This window comes from Thalassophryne amazonica, chromosome 10, assembly GCF_902500255.1.
Source record: "Thalassophryne amazonica chromosome 10, fThaAma1.1, whole genome shotgun sequence".
Classification (NCBI taxonomy): domain Eukaryota; kingdom Metazoa; phylum Chordata; class Actinopteri; order Batrachoidiformes; family Batrachoididae; genus Thalassophryne; species Thalassophryne amazonica.
Window position 1 is genome coordinate 23,641,748 of NC_047112.1, and position 19,386 is coordinate 23,661,133.

The 19,386-nt window shown below is 41.1% G+C and overlaps 1 protein-coding gene across 1 annotated transcript in view; it reads left to right on the forward strand.

The window, feature by feature from the left end:
- Positions 1–19,386, forward strand: part of raver2 (ribonucleoprotein, PTB-binding 2) — a 359,833-nt gene that overhangs the window by 302,567 nt on the left and 37,880 nt on the right. Inside the window, exons 6-9 of the mRNA XM_034179562.1 lie at positions 1,688–1,805; positions 12,570–12,652; positions 12,744–12,842; positions 14,513–14,624. Of these exons, the coding sequence (XP_034035453.1) occupies positions 1,688–1,805; positions 12,570–12,652; positions 12,744–12,842; positions 14,513–14,624 (412 nt within the window). The remainder of the gene's footprint in view (positions 1–1,687; positions 1,806–12,569; positions 12,653–12,743; positions 12,843–14,512; positions 14,625–19,386) is intronic.

Below are 19,386 nucleotides of genomic sequence, written 5' to 3' on the forward strand. Positions count from 1 at the left end.
GATGGGAAAGGTGCAGGATCATTCGTCCACCTTTTCTCGGCGATTTGTGACTTTTTGACTTTTTAATCCTTCGTTCAGCTATTGCTGTGTGCCGTGTGACCGGGCCCTCACGTTAATGTTTTGTCTGTCTTTGTTTTGTGTAGCTTAACTTCCTAGTTCTGGCCTTCCAGTTTGGCCTGGTTTTGCACTTCTGCATTTGATTGTCTATTTAACCACAATTAGAGACAATTAGAGCTTTTTTATGATGAGTGAAATATATCCACAGAGCGCCGTTCCTTCCCGAACAGCCAATCAGGGCTTGTTGGATGGCAAAATGGACTGCATTTATATAGTGCTTTTCCATCTGCATCAGATACTCAAAGTGCTTTACAAATAATGCCTCACATTCACCCCGATGTGAGGGTGCTGCCATACAAGGCGCTCACTACACACCGGGAACAATACACCTGGATTTGAAGCATCATAGTAGCTTCTTGATCCATCTTTGTCAAACAAACTTGGCATATGTAGTAGTTACTGCCATCATCAGAGCCAGATTTGATCATGATTCTTGACATTACTGATAGCATGTGGTAACGTCCGGGTATTCGTAGTCTTAGCAGCTTCAGTCATGTTTGCACATCTTTAAATAGAGTGTTTGCAGTGACTACGGCTTGAAACGTGTTTGATCGTGCTCTGTCGGGGTATAAATTTGAAGCCAAAGTAGTGTATGTTGTGATGTTTATTCAAAGTTGAACAGCTCAATCATGACCCAGAATGCCCTGGGTCTTCCCCGGGCCCTCCTCCCAGTTCAACATTTTTCAATTTCAATTTATTTTCATTTATATAACGCCAAATCACAACAAAGTTGCCTCAAGATGCTTCACACAAGTAAGGTCTAACCTTACCAACCCCCAGAGCAAGCACACAGGTGACAGTAGTAAGGGAAAAACTCCCTCTGATGATTTGAGGAAGAAACCTCAAGCAGACCAGACTCAAAGCGGCGACCCTCTGCTTGGGCCATGGTACTGACACAATTTACAAAACAATTCACAAAATGAATATACAGGAAATGTTGCCGGTGCACAGGACAGGAGGGTTACATGCCTGGAAGAGGTCTCTAGGGAGAATACCAGGGATCATCCTAACCCGATGGTCAAACATTTCAGCTGGCTCCTTTCAGTGCAAAGGAACAGCAGCTCTACACACAGTCACGCTTGGATATTTGCATTTCTCACCCAGATACTGGATGAAGGATTCTCATTTTGCTTGTATCCACAATCCAATTCTATCCAAAGTTCATGACTGTAGGTGAGGATAGGAGCCTAAATCGAGAGCCTCGCCTTGTTGAAATAGTTCATAAAACGTTAAGGTATTTCTAAGTTTCAGTGCATTGCAGTTTCTTGCTTGAGCTGTTGGTAATATGTCGATGTCGTAACAGTTACACTTTGTCACATTCACTTTCCCTCGTCTCCCCTTCTGCCTCTTTTCTTTTTCTCAAACAGTTCTGTCGTTTTTTTCTTTTCACTCCCAAATCATCTTCCCTTTGCTGACGTAGCACACCCATCATGATGATGTAAGCAAAAGTAATGCACAGTGCAGTCAGTCGGCAGGCGCTTCTAAAGGACCAAAATAAACAACGCAGCCTACACCCAAACACACAGATACTTCTAACTAATGTATGTGCATGTGTTTGCTTCTTCTCCAGATTCTGAGCAACAGGAAAGGTCTGCTACCAGAACCCAACCTGGCTCAGCTGTTGACCAGCATGACCAACCCGGCTGCTCTGCAGATCCTCATGCGGCCGTATCACACTGGGAAAAGAGGTTTGGCTGTAAATGACACTGACAGGTGCTGCTGTGTGGCACGTGGATCATTTTTATTTATTCTTTGTTTTGTTCTGCTGACAGTGTCGGTGAATGGGGACCCTGTAAGACAGGTGTGGTGATAAAGATCAAGGATTGAGTATGTTTTGAGGAAGGCAGAAAGCACTGAACGCAATAACAGCAGTTTAATTTTAACCAAACTGGTACTGAAAGCACCAGGCAATAGTTCTTCTTTTTATTTTCATCTAGGGTGAAGTCATATGACAGAATCACATGACATGTATTTGACAACTATGTGGTGCAGGATTTATTTATGTTTTTTTTTGTCTGAGCAGAGCTAAATGGTTGAATGTACACAATTTTGGGGAAATACGATATAGAGAAGGAAGAACAAAATGTTCGACCTGACGTTAAACTAATTCATACAGAAGCTATCAGAACTTAATGTCCAGATTTCAAAATACAAGACACCTGAGTGAAAAGGGACGTGAAGATCAATAAACCCAAATCACAATGCAGCTAACTCAGTCAGTTGGGGTGTCACAATGCATGTATTTGTATTGAACCGTGCACTTCATCAGCAATGGTTCAGTGCACAGAGCTGTATGCAAAATACACGGTAGAATTCTGCACAGTACGATTATACATACCCACGTATTTGTTTTCATAAGTTACTGTCATTTCATCTCATTACCACAGACTGTGTGCCACTCTAGTTTCATGCTCTGTGCAGGAGGCGTGGTTTTACTTCTCCCAGTGCTGCAGGCGTGGCCACACCCCTCAGTCTGCCGTTTGTGTGTGAGGCAGTTGAACAGAGGGAAACCACAAACCAGGCACTTGAAGCGAGCCACCGGATTATTCCAACCAGAAACTTTATCACTTCAACCACTTATCCAGGATCGGGTCGCGGGGGCAACAGCTGTTGCAGGGGACCCCAGACTTCCCTTTCCCGGGCCACATTCCTTCTCAACCACAAACTTGAGAAGCTTTTATTCCAAAATATGAACCTAAAAGCGAAAGCATACTGGTCAGGCATTTGCTGTTGAATCACTGTCCCTGTTACGCAGTGGAGTTTAAACAGACAACGCCACAAATTTATAACAAAAGTTGACGTTTCCATGAAATAGTGTAAAATGTCACGGGTGAGATGTTCGCTGAATAGCAACACTGCGTACAATGATTTCAAATCTGTATAAAGTACAGTTTTATAAGATGCTGTCATTTCACAAAACCCAAACTTAAAATGGACAAAATATGGAAGGGACTCTGGCTCCACACACACACACATATATATATATATATATATATATATATATATATATATATATATATATATATATATATATATATATATATATATATAAAAATACACAAACGTGCAGGAAAAACTGAACAATGCAGACTGATTTGACTCTCATGATTTTTCAAAATAATAAGAAGTTACTTTGAAATAAATGAAATGCAGAGCTGCAGCCTAATAACTTTGAAAAATAGCAAAAATCAGCAGCTTGTATTTTTATTCTGACTAGAGTTCATTTCCTCTTTTTTCTCCTCCTCAGTCACATTTTGTGCTTGAACATAAAACAACTACTTTAAGCCCTCTAAAATAAATATTTTTGGAAAATAACAGCCTGTTAAAGGCTGTAAAAGTTCAGAGTTCTCACCTGTTTTATATGATTTATGCTTCTGAACATCACTTTCTCCACATCAGGTTTTTTTAAACACACGTGTGTGATTTTTATAATGTTCATTTATGTATTCTTATTTGACCATTTATTTCATCGCATAATTTCAGTATAACTGTCACCGACGTGCACACGGTGTGAACAGAACGTACTGTCAGAAGAGTCCGGGGAGAAATAAAGGCAGCGCCACAGTTTTGTTTCTTTTCTTAATGTGTTGCTTCATTCTGTGTTCTCCGCACTTTCTCCATGCACTGACTGAAGTGGCTCATACCCCCCTCCCCCCCGCCCCTCCTCGCAGCCAGCCGACTCACACACACACACACACACACACACACACACACACACACACACACACACACACACACACACACACACACACACACACACACAGACGGCTCCAGCGATTGGACCCAGTCCTAATTTTAGACAGCTTTAAACAGGCCACCCACTATTTTTTCGTCCATCTTTTTTGAAAATTGACCACCCAAATGACGGCTGGACGGCTCGCTGCCTAAAACCTTGAATCCAATTCATAAAGGTTTAATGAAAAAAGAAAGTTTAATTTACACTATTTCTCACAGTGCTAACATGGCTCACAGCTGCTCTCTGCTGCTCTGATCAAAGATACTTTACCAAACCCATACCGAACCGTGTCGTATAAACAGAAATATGAACTGAACCTTGACTTCTGTGTACTGTGACACCCCTATTGATCAGGCCGTCATCTGCCAAAAGCTTATGATTGTTATTTTTGCACCACACTGCCATGTGGGAAGTCTGTCAAACTGGTTGTCTATCTCAAAGGTCAGGGGTCAACTGCTGGTTAAACAAGACACTGAATTGCAGACTCTACTTTGACACACACACACACACACATATAGCTTGAACCTTCGTGCGCATGCGTGAGTTTTTCCACACCTGTCGGTTGCATCATTCGCCTGTGGGCAGGCTTTGAGCACTGGTCCACCCCTCTCGTCCTTGTTTCATTGCGAGGAAATGGCAGAATGATTTGGGCTTTTTTTCTATCAGAATTTTTTCAGAAACTGTTAGAGACAGGCAGCTGGAAACCATTCGAAAAATTTATCTGGCTTTCAGTGAAAATTTTACGGGCTTCACAGAAAATAAGGAGTGTTACTACAGCTTTAAGGACGCCCCACAATGGCACACGGCACGCCGCGCTCCGAGCCGCCATCGAGAGGCAGAAACCACCACATCATTTGGGACATGTCCAGCTTTCCACAATTTCTCTTATACTCACTCGACTGGTAAGCACTGAAAGCCGAGATAAGCTTGTCCCAACTTGTCCTCTAACATTCCGAAACGGAGGTGTTCCTTTGTCTCGCTTCATCAGCAAATCGGTCGTGACGCGCGAAGCCTCCGCGCGGCTTTCCATGACAAAATCTCTTGTTAAAAGTGAAATCTGCCGGAAAATAGCTGATGTCCAGCTCTTGTGATAACCAGAGAAATTGCACACGACGGTCCCAGCTCCACACAGCCATCCATTTAGAAATGATGTGGTGGTTTCTGCCTCTCGATGGCGGCTCGGAGCGCGGCGCACTGTGTGCCATTGTGGGGCGTCCTTAAAGCTGTAGTAACACTCCTTATTCTCTGTGAAGCGCGTAAAATTTTCACCGAAAGCCAGATAAATTTTTCGAATGGTTTCCAGCTGCCTGTCTCTAACAGTTTCTGAAAAAATTCTGATGGAAAAAAGCCCAAATCATTCCGCCATTTCCTCGCAATGAAACAATGACGAGAGGGGTGGACCAGTCCTCACTCAAAGCCTGCCCACAGGTGAATGACGCAACCGACAGGCGTGGAAAAACTCACGCATGCGCACGAAGGTTCAAGCTTGGCTGACGTAAAAACATATGAATCAAATCCATATATTTTTTGCCTAAAATAAAAAAGGTCAGATACTTTTCTCACAGACCTCGTGTATATATATATATATATATATATATATATATATATATACACAAAGTACTGAGCGAGTGTCCAGTGCCATGACATCCACCAAACCATCGAACTGCCCCAGGTCTCATTCTCAATGCTTGGAAATAGCCATCCATTGTCATCCCTTAGTCATCCCTTTAGGTCACTGGTTAAGCCCTGGTCCCACCAAATAATGAATGATGAATAATGAGCCATGTAGCATGTTTTTTGGTACGAGTCCAGTTATTTAACAGTCGTGGGAGAATAGTGGTTCTGAGAGAGGGGGAGGTGATGGTCTACTGGTTAAGGTGTTGAGCTTGAGACCAGAAGATCGTCGGTTCAAATCCCCGCCTGACTGGAAAATCACTAAGGGCCCTTGGGCAAGGTCTTTAATCCGCTATTGCTCCTGGTGTGTAGTAAGCGCCTTGTATGGCAGCACCCTGACATCGGGGTGAACGTGAGGCATAATTGTAAAGCGCTTTGAGCGTCTGATGCAGATGGAAAAGCTCTATATAAATGCAGTCTATTTACCATTTATAAACTTTATTGTTTGTGTGCAAATATTTGTTAATTTTGAAATGGATGCCTGCAACACGTTTCAAAAAAGTTGGGACGGGGCAACAAAAGAATAGGAAAGTTGATGAATTGGAAACAGGTGAGTATCATGATTGGATCAAAAAGGAGCATCCCCAAAAGGCTCAGCCATTCACAAGCAAAGATGGGGTGAGGATCACCACTTTGTGAACAATTGCATGAAAAAAAGTCCAACAGTTTAAGAACAATGTTTCTCAACGTTCAATTGCAAGGAATTTTGGGATTTCTTCATCTACAGTCCATAATATAATCAGAATATTCAGATATTCTGGAGAACTTTCTACACGTAAGAAGCAAGGCCGAAAACCAACATTGAATGCCCGTGACCTTTGATCCCTTTTAAAAAAACAGCATCATTGTGTAAAGGATGTTATCACGTGGGCTCAGGAACACTTCAGAAAACCATTGTCGGTTAACAGAGTTCATCGCTACATCTACAAGTGCAAGTTAAAACTCTACCATGCAAAGCAAAAGCCATACATCAACAACATCCAGAAACGTCACCCCCTTCTCTGGTGCCGAGCTCATTTGTAATGGACAGGCGCAAAGTGGAAAGGTGTGCTGTGGTCTGATGAGTCCACATTTCAGATTGTTTTTGGAAATCATGGACATCTTGTCCTCCGGACAAAAGAGGAAAAAGACCATCCAGATTGTTACCAGTGCAAAGTTCAAAATCCAGCATCTATGATGGTATGGGGGTGTGTTAGTGCCCATGGCATGGACAACTTACACATCTGTGATGGTACCATCAATGCTGAAAGGTACATCCAGGTTTTGGAGCAACACATGCTGCCATCCAAGCAACGTCTTTTTCAGGGACATCCCTGCTTATTTCAGTAAGACAATGCCAAGCCACATCCTTCACGTGTTACAACAGCGTGGCTACGTACCACTGTCCCAGCTTTTTTGCAATGTAAGCAGGCATCCATTTCAAAATGAGCAAATATTTGCACAAAACAATAAAGTTTATCAGTTTGAACATTAAATATCTTGTCTTTGTTGTGTATTCAGTTGAATATAGGTTGATTGACACAGTTGCGGGTGTATATAGTTAAAGCAACCACCTCATTGTGATGTCTCTTTTTTTTTGCTCACAGAGAGCTGGGTGAACACACAGAACTGCTGCATTTAATGACTCTGGAACACAGGTGAACTGCAGCCTGACGCACGGATGCGCACACACCAGCAGGACTGTGCAGGAGTGTCTTTTTTGGACTGTGTTTAAAAAATGTGACATCTTGAATGGATGCTGTGAATGGAAAACCCACACTTTAAAGGGACCAAGTGTGGGAGGGCTGGAAGTTTGGACCAAACCCATGCCAAAACATACACCAACATCGTGTTACATGGCGCTACATGGATAATAATAATAATAAATTTAATTTGTAATGCACTTTACATTTGCAATAAATCTCAAAGTACTACAGCAATTAAAAGGAATGATTGATAAAAACAGAAACAAAAAGTAGGCAGATTATTAAAACAATCACTAGAACAACAGGGGAAGCAAAAATTCAAATGTCAGTTAAAATATTGGGTAAAAAGAAGGCCCTATTAAAAGCTTCAATGGTCTGTGATGCCATCAGATGAGGAGGCAGGACATTCCACAGATGAGGGGCTGCAGTGAAGAAGGCACGGTCTCCTATGGTGGAGTTCTAAGAATAATAAGAAGATGGGTGTTGAAGGAGTGAAGAGAACGTGCAGGACACTGAGGGGTGAGGAGTTCTGTTAGGTATGATGGGGAGTTATCGTATAAACGTTGAAAAGTAAGCAGTGAAATTTTGTATGTGATCCGGGCAGAAACAGGAAGCCAGTGAAGTGAACAGAGGATGGGAGAGATGTGCTCATGCTTACGCACTCTCATCAGGACCCTGGCCATGCTGTTCTGGACATACTGGTCTTTGTATGTTCTTGCTAGGAGTCCCAATGAGAAGTGCATTGCAGTAGTCCAGTCTGGAGGAGACAAAGCTGTGGACGAGCTTTTCAGAATCAGAAAGGGGAGTGTGGGCCTAAGTTTAGCTATATTACGAAGGTGAAAAAATGAGATTTTACACGTGTTTTATATGGGATTCAAAAGTGAGTTGTGGATCAAAAATGACACCAAGGTTGGTGACTGTGGTGGAAAGAGCGATATTTTGACCAGAAAAGGCTATGCTGAGGATTTTGTGTTGTTGAATTTGAATTTGCTGCATCCAAGCCTTAATCTCCTCCTGACAGGTTGTGAGAGTAGAAGTAGGGGTAGCTAGAGAAGGAGAGGAAGCAGAGGGCAATGAAGATGGAGCAAAAGCAGATGGGGTCTCAGACACACTGCAACCCAGCCTCAGATACAACAACTCAGATACAACAACTGAGTATCATCAGCGTAGCAGTGGAATGAGACCCCATAACTGCTGATGATCCATCCAAGTGGCACCATATACAGATTAAATAGAAGGGGTCCCAGGTAGGGTTGGGTATCAGAAAACAGTTCTTTTCAGGTATCGTTAAGAAATGATTCGATCCACCGACATCAATAGCCTTTTTGCTTAACGATTCCCTTATCAGTCCTTCAGAGTGGCTGTTGTTTTTGAGGGTGTTTGTTGGGAAAATGATCATTTCTCTACACTGATTACAGACACTGCAGCGGGTCTGTAATCAACCGTTTCTGCAGCGCGACTTTGCTTTGAACCTTGAACCAATGAAGCAGTGCTTCGATCTTCTGCTTTGTTGGTGATTGTTTTGCTCTTCTTCAGAAGCGGCAACTCCGCTTCTTAACCCCCTCAAAGCTATTAAAATATGTCAATTGTGAGTCACTTTTGTGCAGATTAAAGTGACTAACTGGGAGTCCTGTCTTGTTGCAAGAAAGAAATGAGAATCATCCTCTGTTCCGTTGCTCCAGACGCTGCACGCTCTCTGCTGAGTCGAGTCCGCTCGGAATTTAGAACTTCAAAGCAAATCGCCGTTTAAATTAAATGACACCTCTTTCCAAACGTTGTAATGCAAACAATAAACTGCAGTTGATCAAAATGGCTTTTTTTTCCTCCCAAAATGAGACGCCCTGCACTGATAAGCCCAAACCTGTATGGCTGCAGACCTGCAGACTCCAGCAGCCGTCTGAGTTCAACTCAGACGTATGGAGAGACTTACATGCCCTTATGTCTGAAAGGAAATGCTTTTGACAAAAAAATACAGATTTTGTTTATTTCTGTTTATGTCCAGAGATCAAGGATCCAGTGACCAATTTCTTATTTATGTACTTTAAGACTCAATAAAATGTTGTTGACATAGAAAACCTGTAAAGCCTACTTTTAGTACACAGAAAATTCACAGGAGGAATCGATAAGGAATCGGATCGATAAGCGGAATCGATAATGATATCGATACCGATAAAATCTTATCAGTACCCATCCCTGGTCCCAGGACTGATCCCTGAGGCACCCCCCAAGAGACAGGATGGCTCAATGACCTGGCACCCCCAATGGAGAGTAATTCTGATCTCTCAGACAGATAAGATCTAAACCAGTGTCTCCCAAAGTGGGGTCCGGGGCCCCCTGGGTGGCCGCGAGAGATTAACCAGATACACTGATTATTTGTAGGAAAAAAAAAAAAAAAAAAAAAAAAAAATATATATATATATATATATATATATATATATATATACACACACACAAAATACTTATTAACCCTTGTGCTGCCTTCAGGTCAAATTAACCTATTTTAAATTAGATTTGTTTATTTAGATATTTATTTATCATCATGAAATGTACTGGTCTAAACTTATTTTACGAAACAACTTTTGAGTCACATTCAGCCTCTTTACAAAACACACACAAAGACACAAAAGATTTAAAAAAATGTAAAAACAAATATAAATATATATATTTTTTACATTTTGAAATATATTTTTTGAAATATTTAACATTTTGAATGTTCAGAGCTTGTTTGTTGTTTATAATTCACCCAAAGCCCAGAATAGGTGACATTTTACTTTGTAAATTTGGGAAAAATGCAACACAAAAGTTAGGTGTAAATGAGAATATCCTGTATCACGATGTATTACCGATGTAATTACTGAGTGGGCCGCACAGGCAAGTCAGATTTTTAAGGGGGCTGTGGCGCTCCTGACTTTGGGAAGTCCTGATCTAAACCAATCCAGAGCAGTCCCACTGAGCCCTGGCAGTGGATTATATGTGGCTTGACGTGGCTCATGTGCAGCGACGTGTTATTCGAGGCTGGACAGGGCTCAAATGACAGGTCAGTTGTGGCTCATTAGATGCTGATACGTGGCACATGCGAGGTACTTAGAGGCACACAGAGGCTTCTTCATAGCAGATACGTGATAAATTTATACATTGATCATTATTCAAATAATTACTGAAAAATCCATATGTGGCTCATTATTCATGGCTTCATTATTTGGTGGGACCAAGGCTTTAACTTTCAAGTCTCAGAACCATACAGTAAGACAGGAAACTTATACACATTAAGGAAGCTGTATATTTTGGTTAATATTAGTATTTTTGAAAAAAATTGTTGTATTTTTTTGTGTGTCCATATTTTGTAGCTGGTGCAGTCCCCTTGATAATGTACAAATAAAAGCCTTCAACTTCCAGCTTTAAATCTATATTTAAGGAGTCTGTGGTCAGATTTGCATGTCAATTCAAAACCATATCACTAAACCGTATCAGTGTTCTAAACTCCATCTATTGAGGAGTTTTTGCAGTTCGGGGGCACTTGGTGATAATCAAAGCTCTATTATAAGAGCATGTTCTTTTGTTAGGCCCTCCTATATGGCATAATCACCTCGTTGAAGACTTCATTATTTGATGAATGGCTAATCAGATATTAAAATTAAACCGTGAGACATCACCAGACCAAATGAGAACAGGAAGGAGAGGAAATGGGAGGTGGGGCTTTTAAAGAAGAGCATGCACAATTGGAGTCTAAAATTATGAACATGATTAAATGTTACTCTTTCTCCACCGATGATGGAGACAGCTGCTGTACCTTTATAAGACTGTATTACGCAAATAAGAAGTGTTCCAACAACACATTATTCCAGACAGACCTATACATATTTTAACCACAGGTTCCGTAAAGAGCAATCTGAGGGAGACGAAAAATATCAGAATGTTGTTTTTTTTTTCACTTTAAATTTGCTCATGCTATTAAAGTTTCATCATCAGAAATAAATATCATGGTGTATACTTACAGAATATATGAAAAAGTGAGTTGTTGGTTTCTACCTCAGTTTGTTATCTTACACTTAATATACAAAGTGCATTCAAAAAGTATCCAACCTTATAGGGAGGTGCAGAGAACCTTCTTGGGCAAATGGGAATTTTTTTCTCGTCCCTAGAGCACATTAGTCACGGGCAACAGTTTTGAGAGTGAAGACATGTAATGAGTCCTCGCCAAAATTTTGTTTACTGTTACACAATGGACGGACTCAATTTGAGTCATGAGAAGACACCATGTTGTACGTGACAGCCCAGCTGGACATCATTCCAAAGAGGACTTCAAAAAATGTTTCCATAACTGGCAGAACCGCTGGGAGAACTGTGTGTGAAAGAATAGGGACTCTGATGAATCACAAGTGTTGTGTTTGGCCAGGAAAGCCTGAATCAGCTGAGCAGAATGAGCGGCTGCAAGACTTACACAGTTGCTTCTCCTCTGCCATCACCAGCTTCGGCATGAATTTTACTGACACTTTCTGCGTGCCCAAATCCTCCGTTAAAATGAAATGTACCAAACCTGTGCTAATCCCCACATCCTCTGTAAATTCTTGTATGGTGACACAAGGGTCATTCATGACCAAAGTCCATTTTCTGTCAGTCACTTGGTCAAGTCGTTCTGTCATGTTACAGTAAATGAAAATCCAATGAGGGCCATTACATGTCTTCACTCTAAGGCTTTCTGCTCACGACTGATATGCTCACGCATGTGCAAGAAGATTTCCTAAACCTCCTTACCAAATGACAACTCACATGCTGAGTGGGATAAAACTCCAGTAGTTTTTGCATAAACTACAACATGGTTTTGAAGAACAAAATTCTGTCTATATATATTTATAAAGTTTTGTGCACTTGCTCACAGCTGTCTGGTTTAAGCCATTAGTGTGATGCAGAAACTCAACGTTATCTCTAATTATTTGGAGGCAGCCTCCAGCAGCAGTGACATTTAGGACAGATGGATTATTCCAGTAAATGGCTTGAGTATGCTTTTTTTTTTCTTTTCTTCTTCTTCTTTTTTTTTGTTTTTTTGTTTGCCTGTTGCATTGAAGTCTGATTGGGCTTCTTTTCAAGTATATCTCCAATATGAAATACAAATTGAACTTTGAAAATGTTAAAGCTGCTTTGTGGAACACTAATATCCTACAAGCTGCTTTGCCTTTGTTTGCTGGAAATGTGCTACAGCTGATTGATGGATGGCTTGTCTCTTTAATCATTCTGCGTGTGCATGACTGATGAGATGATTATATATTAGTACATTAGTGGAAAGACGTTTTTCAAAAGCAAATCTCAACAGCAGCCGCGATTGATGTTTTAATTTGTTGCCACTCTGTGTTTCGTAGGGAAATACGGTCGCCACGGCAGCCTGCCGTTCTTCCGACCTCCTCTCAGCACAGCTCTGCTCACGCTGGGGAAAGCTCACCAGGTCACAAACACGTCACCGTCTATCTGTGCGTCTTTGTATGAGCGCGGTCATGCAGGTGTCACAATCATGTGCGTCTTCTTTTGCCCTGCAGAGTGCTATGCTTGGTAATGGACTAGTCCTTCAGAACCTTTTGCATATGCAGCTCGCCCAGCAGCAGCTTCTACACATCAAAGACAAACGCATCCGCAGCGTAAGACGCCTGCCTCCTATGTGTGTGTGTGTGTGTGTGTGTGTGTGTGCGTGTGCTGATTTACATAGGTCAGTGCTGACGCTTCAACGTGGCAGTTGTTTGCGTGTGTGTGCGTGTGTATATCATAAAACGTAACACCATCAAACCTAATTTTCTTTTTTCTGACTCAAGGATGACCTTGAGGTGGTGAATTTCCCCTCCGCATTTTGGTTTGCATATTTAAAATGTCTCTGGTGTTTACTTTTATTGAAGAAGTGAAAGTTAAAAGAGCCAAGTGAATGTTTTATGTAGCACTCATATACTTTACTACCCACATATTCATCATCATTTGAGTTATTTGGTTGTGTGTTTGCCATGATCTCTCAAAAAAATGTTTAAAAAAAATGACACAGAACCAAAAGTACCTTTCTGGTCATACATTACTTGGCCTCTCATTGAACTATCTAAAGTGATGACAAGTCAGGTCATGTCTGGCAGCATGTGTTGGTGCCGCATGTCACAGCATCCACCACACTATAGAACCACCGTGGATCTTGGATGGCAACCACCCAGCCAGACAACTAGTCCATTCTCCTCCTCTTGAAAGTAGCCACGTGTCTGCTGGAGTCAGGTAAAACGTGGGCGTCCCAGGGGGCCAAGTATGTGTCCAACCCCCACGTACACGTTACTCTTTGGAAAGGTCATTCCTTTGCTGTTGGCTACACTTTCATATTTGAGGAAAGATACATCATTGAATATATTTTCCAAATTGTTCCTTGTTCAAACACGTTGTATATTTTTAAAAAGCAGTTTCATGAAAGCAAAGACTTTGGTTAAGTCAATTTGTTTTTTTTATTGGCCTTCTTCTTCTTCTTTTTGCTTTACTGAAGTTGTCATCCATCTTAATAGTAAATTACCACCATCTTCTGCTCTAGAGTGGGTATCACAGTAAATTTACATTATAAAATAATTTATTGGTGTTTTGAGAGGACAGGGGCACGTCAGAGGTCATTTGCATTTCACCTGGGGCCAGTACCTTTCCGGCCCCGCTTCTGGATCCACCCTTGAGGTCAGCTCCAGTGCTGCAGATACCTGGAGCTTTCCCCACCCTCAGCTGTTTCTTGGTTTTTGTGTTCTTTCCAACATTTGCTGGTTAGCAGTGGACCGTAGAATCAGTGACAAAAACCCTGACATGGGACAATCCGACACAAAAGCCAATTTGATAGGAAATATGGCCATGCAGAGCTGTTTGATGTGTGTCCGAAGAATACAAATGTTTCTGACCTGGTGTCATAGCATCTAGGTTGTGCTGTGGATTTTTGGGCAAGGTCAAAGCCCCACAGTTAGCCACCAGTCGTCCATAAAGTCCATTATAGGAGCAGTTATAAACCCACGGTTGGACTGTTTTTGTTGGGGTTGGGGAGGGTAGGGGTTGAACGTTATTCTGATGGTTAATGAAGACACATGAAGACAAAATGTCAGGAAATGTGTCTTAACCTCTTTGGTGTTGACAAACATGGTCTTTGGGTTCACCCTTTTACATTGTATTTTTATTTTTTTACAGTCTTCTCTCCTTTTCTTTTCTGGACCTTTTGCTTTGTTGAGCATTGTGTTCTTCTGTCTCCTTCACCTCCTCCACGTCAGCATCTTCTTAATGCTCTTATCCCTGCTTTCTCCTTCCTGTTCTTCAGGTCTCCAGTCTGCTCGGGGACCCAGCCAGGCTGCTGATACAAAAAGCCTTGACTTTGAGGCTTCTAGGCCTCCTGCCGCTAGGAAAAGGTCTCCTCGGAGACTGTCCCACAGGTGAGCCAAGCCAGCTAATCCAATCCACGGCCTGGGTCCGGTTTCATAAAGCAGTCTAGCTTGTTTAGTCAACTAAACTCACTTAGTTGGCTAATTTTTTGGTGTTAGTCATTGCACAAAGCGCTTAGCAGCTAAACGTTGGTGTTAGCTGACTGAAGTTTTTAGCCTGGTAGAGAGGACTCAACAAAACATCAGTAACTTACCTCAAAAAAGGCAGCTATGATGTACTACCACTTGATGGAGGAGGGACGAAGGAGAGACTTGTGGCGGGAGCGGGTGTTCCGGGACCAGAATAATCCATTGGAGAAGGTTTACGGATGCCGAAGCTAGGAGTGCTTCTCCTCTGCTGTGGCGGACTCAGCCATGTTTGTAGCAGATGGACCGTTTCTTGGTAACAGCACTCGCAAGGCCGCAATACCCATGAAAATTGTTGACTAACAAAAACGGTTAATCTACCAGTTTAGCCGTCAATGTGCATCGGAAATTAGACGGATAATGTTGGGCGACTAACCGTAGTTGACTAAGTAAGTTTAGTAGACAAAAAGAATAGACTGCTTTATGAAACCGGGACCTGGTCTAAGACCTGAGCCAAGTTGGGTAAAACTATTAGTCAGTCCTTGTTCTGTTGCAGCAAGTCTTGGATTTTCAAAGAGTGCAGTGTGCTTGCATTAACTAATTAGAATAAGTGTGAAATATAACAGCGAGGAAGAGGAGAGGTGAGAGTTTGGATAATACTGTGATGCTCAAATGCCTAATGAGCCTTAATAAATACCCACAGGGTTAACCCCCCACACACATGCATACACACACACCGAATTGTTAATCTGCTGTCAAATGTTGTTGAGCAAATGATCGTATTAGAATCAGACATAAGCTGTTCTGAATGGCGATTAGTGGCGGCTTTCTTTTTTGCGATAGAATTATCACTGTTGGATTATCCGACTGATCATCACAAAATATTTGATTTCTTTGTATCTGTGAGGATTTGTAAGTCCCTGGAATCTGTGTATATGTGACGGGATTCAACTGTGATTGCCCTCCTGTTAGGAGAGATAAAAGAACGTGTAAACTCTTGGTCAGGTCTCAAGTTCATGGATAAAACAACGCCTTTTTTAAGGTAGAATCATTTACATTTTCTACGCAATATTTCTTAAAGGTGATGAGTTAATTTAAAGTAAGAATCCACTCATGCTTTAAAAATCTGTTGCATTTAGCTTTTTGAAAGTTTAGACCAATTCTTAATAACTGTGCTTTATTTTCAGACCTGGTCTTTATTTATAGAAATCAGTTCATGCACATCCCTCTTGTTTGAAAAGTTTGGACTTGGGAAGATCTCTAGAGGCAGCGAGCAGTATGTTTGTGTCAAACTACTTCATGTAATTACTGCAAACACAAGGGAACACGCTGAGATTGACCTCTAGTTTAATAAATTCCTCTTCTTCTCACTCAAAATATGAATTTCTTATATTACCATTTTCAACCAAGGAATGTTTTACTTCAGCATTTTGAACAAAAAATACCTGTTAGATGTTAGATAGATGTTATGGCTATAAGCAGTGACGAAGTCTCAGTCATTATATGTGACGTAATGCCAGGTGGGAGTTTGGACCCAGCACAGATTCCCGCTGCACATCCCCGTGCAGAAAATCAAGAAGGAACTGAAGCACATTTACAGTTCAAATCTCCAACTGAGAAAAGTGGCTTTTTTTAAATGGAAATCAATCAATCAATCAATCAATTTTTTTTATATAGCGCCAAATCACAACAAACAGTTGCCCCAAGGCGCTTTATATTGTAAGGCAAGGCCATACAATAATTATGTAAAACCCCAACGGTCAAAACGACCCCCTGTGAGCAAGCACTTGGCTACAGTGGGAAGGAAAAACTCCCTTTTAACAGGAAGAAACCTCCAGCAGAACCAGGCTCAGGGAGGGGCAGTCTTCTGCTGGGACTGGTTGGGGCTGAGGGAGAGAACCAGGAAAAAGACATGCTGTGGAGGGGAGCAGAGATCGATCACTAATGATTAAATGCAGAGTGGTGCATACAGAGCAAAAAGAAAAAGAAACAGTGCATCATGGGAACCCCCCAGCAGTCTACGTCTATAGCAGCATAACTAAGGGATGGTTCAGGGTCACCTGATCCAGCCCTAACTATAAGCTTTAGCAAAAAGGAAAGTTTTAAGCCTAATCTTAAAAGTAGAGAGGGTGTCTGTCTCCCTGATCTGAATTGGGAGCTGGTTCCACAGGAGAGGAGCCTGAAAGCTGAAGGCTCTGCCTCCCATTCTACTCTTACAAACCCTAGGAACTACAAGTAAGCCTGCAGTCTGAGAGCGAAGCGCTCTATTGGGGTAATATGGTACTACGAGGTCCCTAAGATAAGATGGGACCTGATTATTCAAAACCTTATAAGTAAGAAGAAGAATTTTAAATTCTATTCTAGAATTAACAGGAAGCCAATGAAGAGAGGCCAATATGGGTGAGATATGCTCTCTCCTTCTAGTCCCCGTCAGTACTCTAGCTGCAGCATTTTGAATTAACTGAAGGCTTTTTAGGGAACTTTTAGGACAACCTGATAATAATGAATTACAATAGTCCAGCCTAGAGGAAATAAATGCATGAATTAGTTTTTCAGCATCACTCTGAGACAAGACCTTTCTGATTTTAGAGATATTGCGTAAATGCAAAAAAGCAGTCCTACATATTTGTTTAATATGCACTTTGAATGACATATCCTGATCAAAAATGACTCCAAGATTTCTCACAGTATTACTAGAGGTCAGGGTAATGCCATCCAGAGTAAGGATCTGGTTAGACACCATGTTTCTAAGATTTGTGGGGCCAAGTACAATAACTTCAGTTTTATCTGAGTTTAAAAGCAGGAAATTAGAGGTCATCCATGTCTTTATGTCTGTAAGACAATCCTGCAGTTTAGCTAATTGGTGTGTGTCCTCTGGCTTCATGGATAGATAAAGCTGGGTATCATCTGCGTAACAATGAAAATTTAAGCAATACCGTCTAATAATACTGCCTAAGGGAAGCATGTATAAAGTGAATAAAATTGGTCCTAGCACAGAACCTTGTGGAACTCCATAATTAACTTTAGTCTGTGAAGAAGATTCCCCATTTACATGAACAAATTGTAATCTATTAGACAAATATGATTCAAACCACCGCAGCGCAGTGCCTTTAATACCTATGGCATGCTCTAATCTCTGTAATAAAATTTTATGGTCAACAGTATCAAAAGCAGCACTGAGATCTAACAGAACAAGCACAGAGATGAGTCCACTGTCCGAGGCCATAAGAAGATCATTTGTAACCTTCACTAATGCTGTTTCTGTACTATGATGAATTCTAAAACCTGACTGAAACTCTTCAAATAGACCATTCCTCTGCAGATGATCAGTTAGCTGTTTTACAACTACCCTTTCAAGAATTTTTGAGAGAAAAGGAAGGTTGGAGATTGGCCTATAATTAGCTAAGATAGCTGGGTCAAGTGATGGCTTTTTAAGTAATGGTTTAATTACTGCCACCTTAAAAGCCTGTGGTACATAGCCAACTAACAAAGATAGATTGATCATATTTAAGATCGAAGCATTAAATAATGGTAGGGCTTCCTTGAGCAGCCTGGTAGGAATGGGGTCTAATAAACATGTTGATGGTTTGGATGAAGTAACTAATGAGAATAACTCAGACAGAACAATCGGAGAGAAAGAGTCTAACCAAATACCGGCATCACTGAAAGCAGCCAAAGATAACGATACGTCTTTGGGATGGTTATGAGTAATTTTTTCTCTAATAGTTAAAATTTTGTTAGCAAAGAAAGTCATGAAGTCATTACTAGTTAAAGTTAATGGAATACTCAGCTCAATAGAGCTCTGACTCTTTGTCAGCCTGGCTACAGTGCTGAAAAGAAACCTGGGTTGTTCTTATTTTCTTCAATTAGTGATGAGTAGAAAGATGTCCTAGCTTTACGAAGGGCTTTTTTATAGAGCAACAGACTCTTTTTCCAGGCTAAGTGAAGATCTTCTAAATTAGTGAGACGCCATTTCCTCTCCAACTTACGGGTTATCTGCTTTAAGCTACGAGTTTGTGAGTTATACCACGGAGTCAGACACTTCTGATTTAAAGCTCTCTTTTTCAGAGGAGCTACAGCATCCAAAGTTGTCTTCAATGAGGATGTAAAACTATTGACGAGATACTCTATCTCCCTTACAGAGTTTAGGTAGCTACTCTGCACTGTGTTGGTATATGGCATTAGAGAACATAAAGAAGGAATCATATCCTTAAACCTAGTTACAGCGCTTTCTGAAAGACTTCTAGTGTAATGAAACTTATTCCCCACTGCTGGGTAGTCCATCAGAGTAAATGTAAATGTTATTAAGAAATGATCAGACAGAAGGGAGTTATCAGGGAATACTGTTAAGTCTTCTATTTCCATACCATAAGTCAGAACAAGATCTAAGATATGATTAAAGTGGTGGGTGGACTCATTTACTTTTTGAGCAAAGCCAATAGAGTCTAATAATAGATTAAATGCAGTGTTGAGGCTGTCATTCTCAGCATCTGTGTGGATGTTAAAATCGCCCACTATAATTATCTTATCTGAGCTAAGCACTAAGTCAGACAAAAGGTCTGAAAATTCACAGAGAAACTCACAGTAACGACCAGGTGGACGATAGATAATAACAAATAAAACTGGTTTTTGGGACTTCCAATTTGGATGGACAAGACTAAGAGACAAGCTTTCAAATGAATTAAAG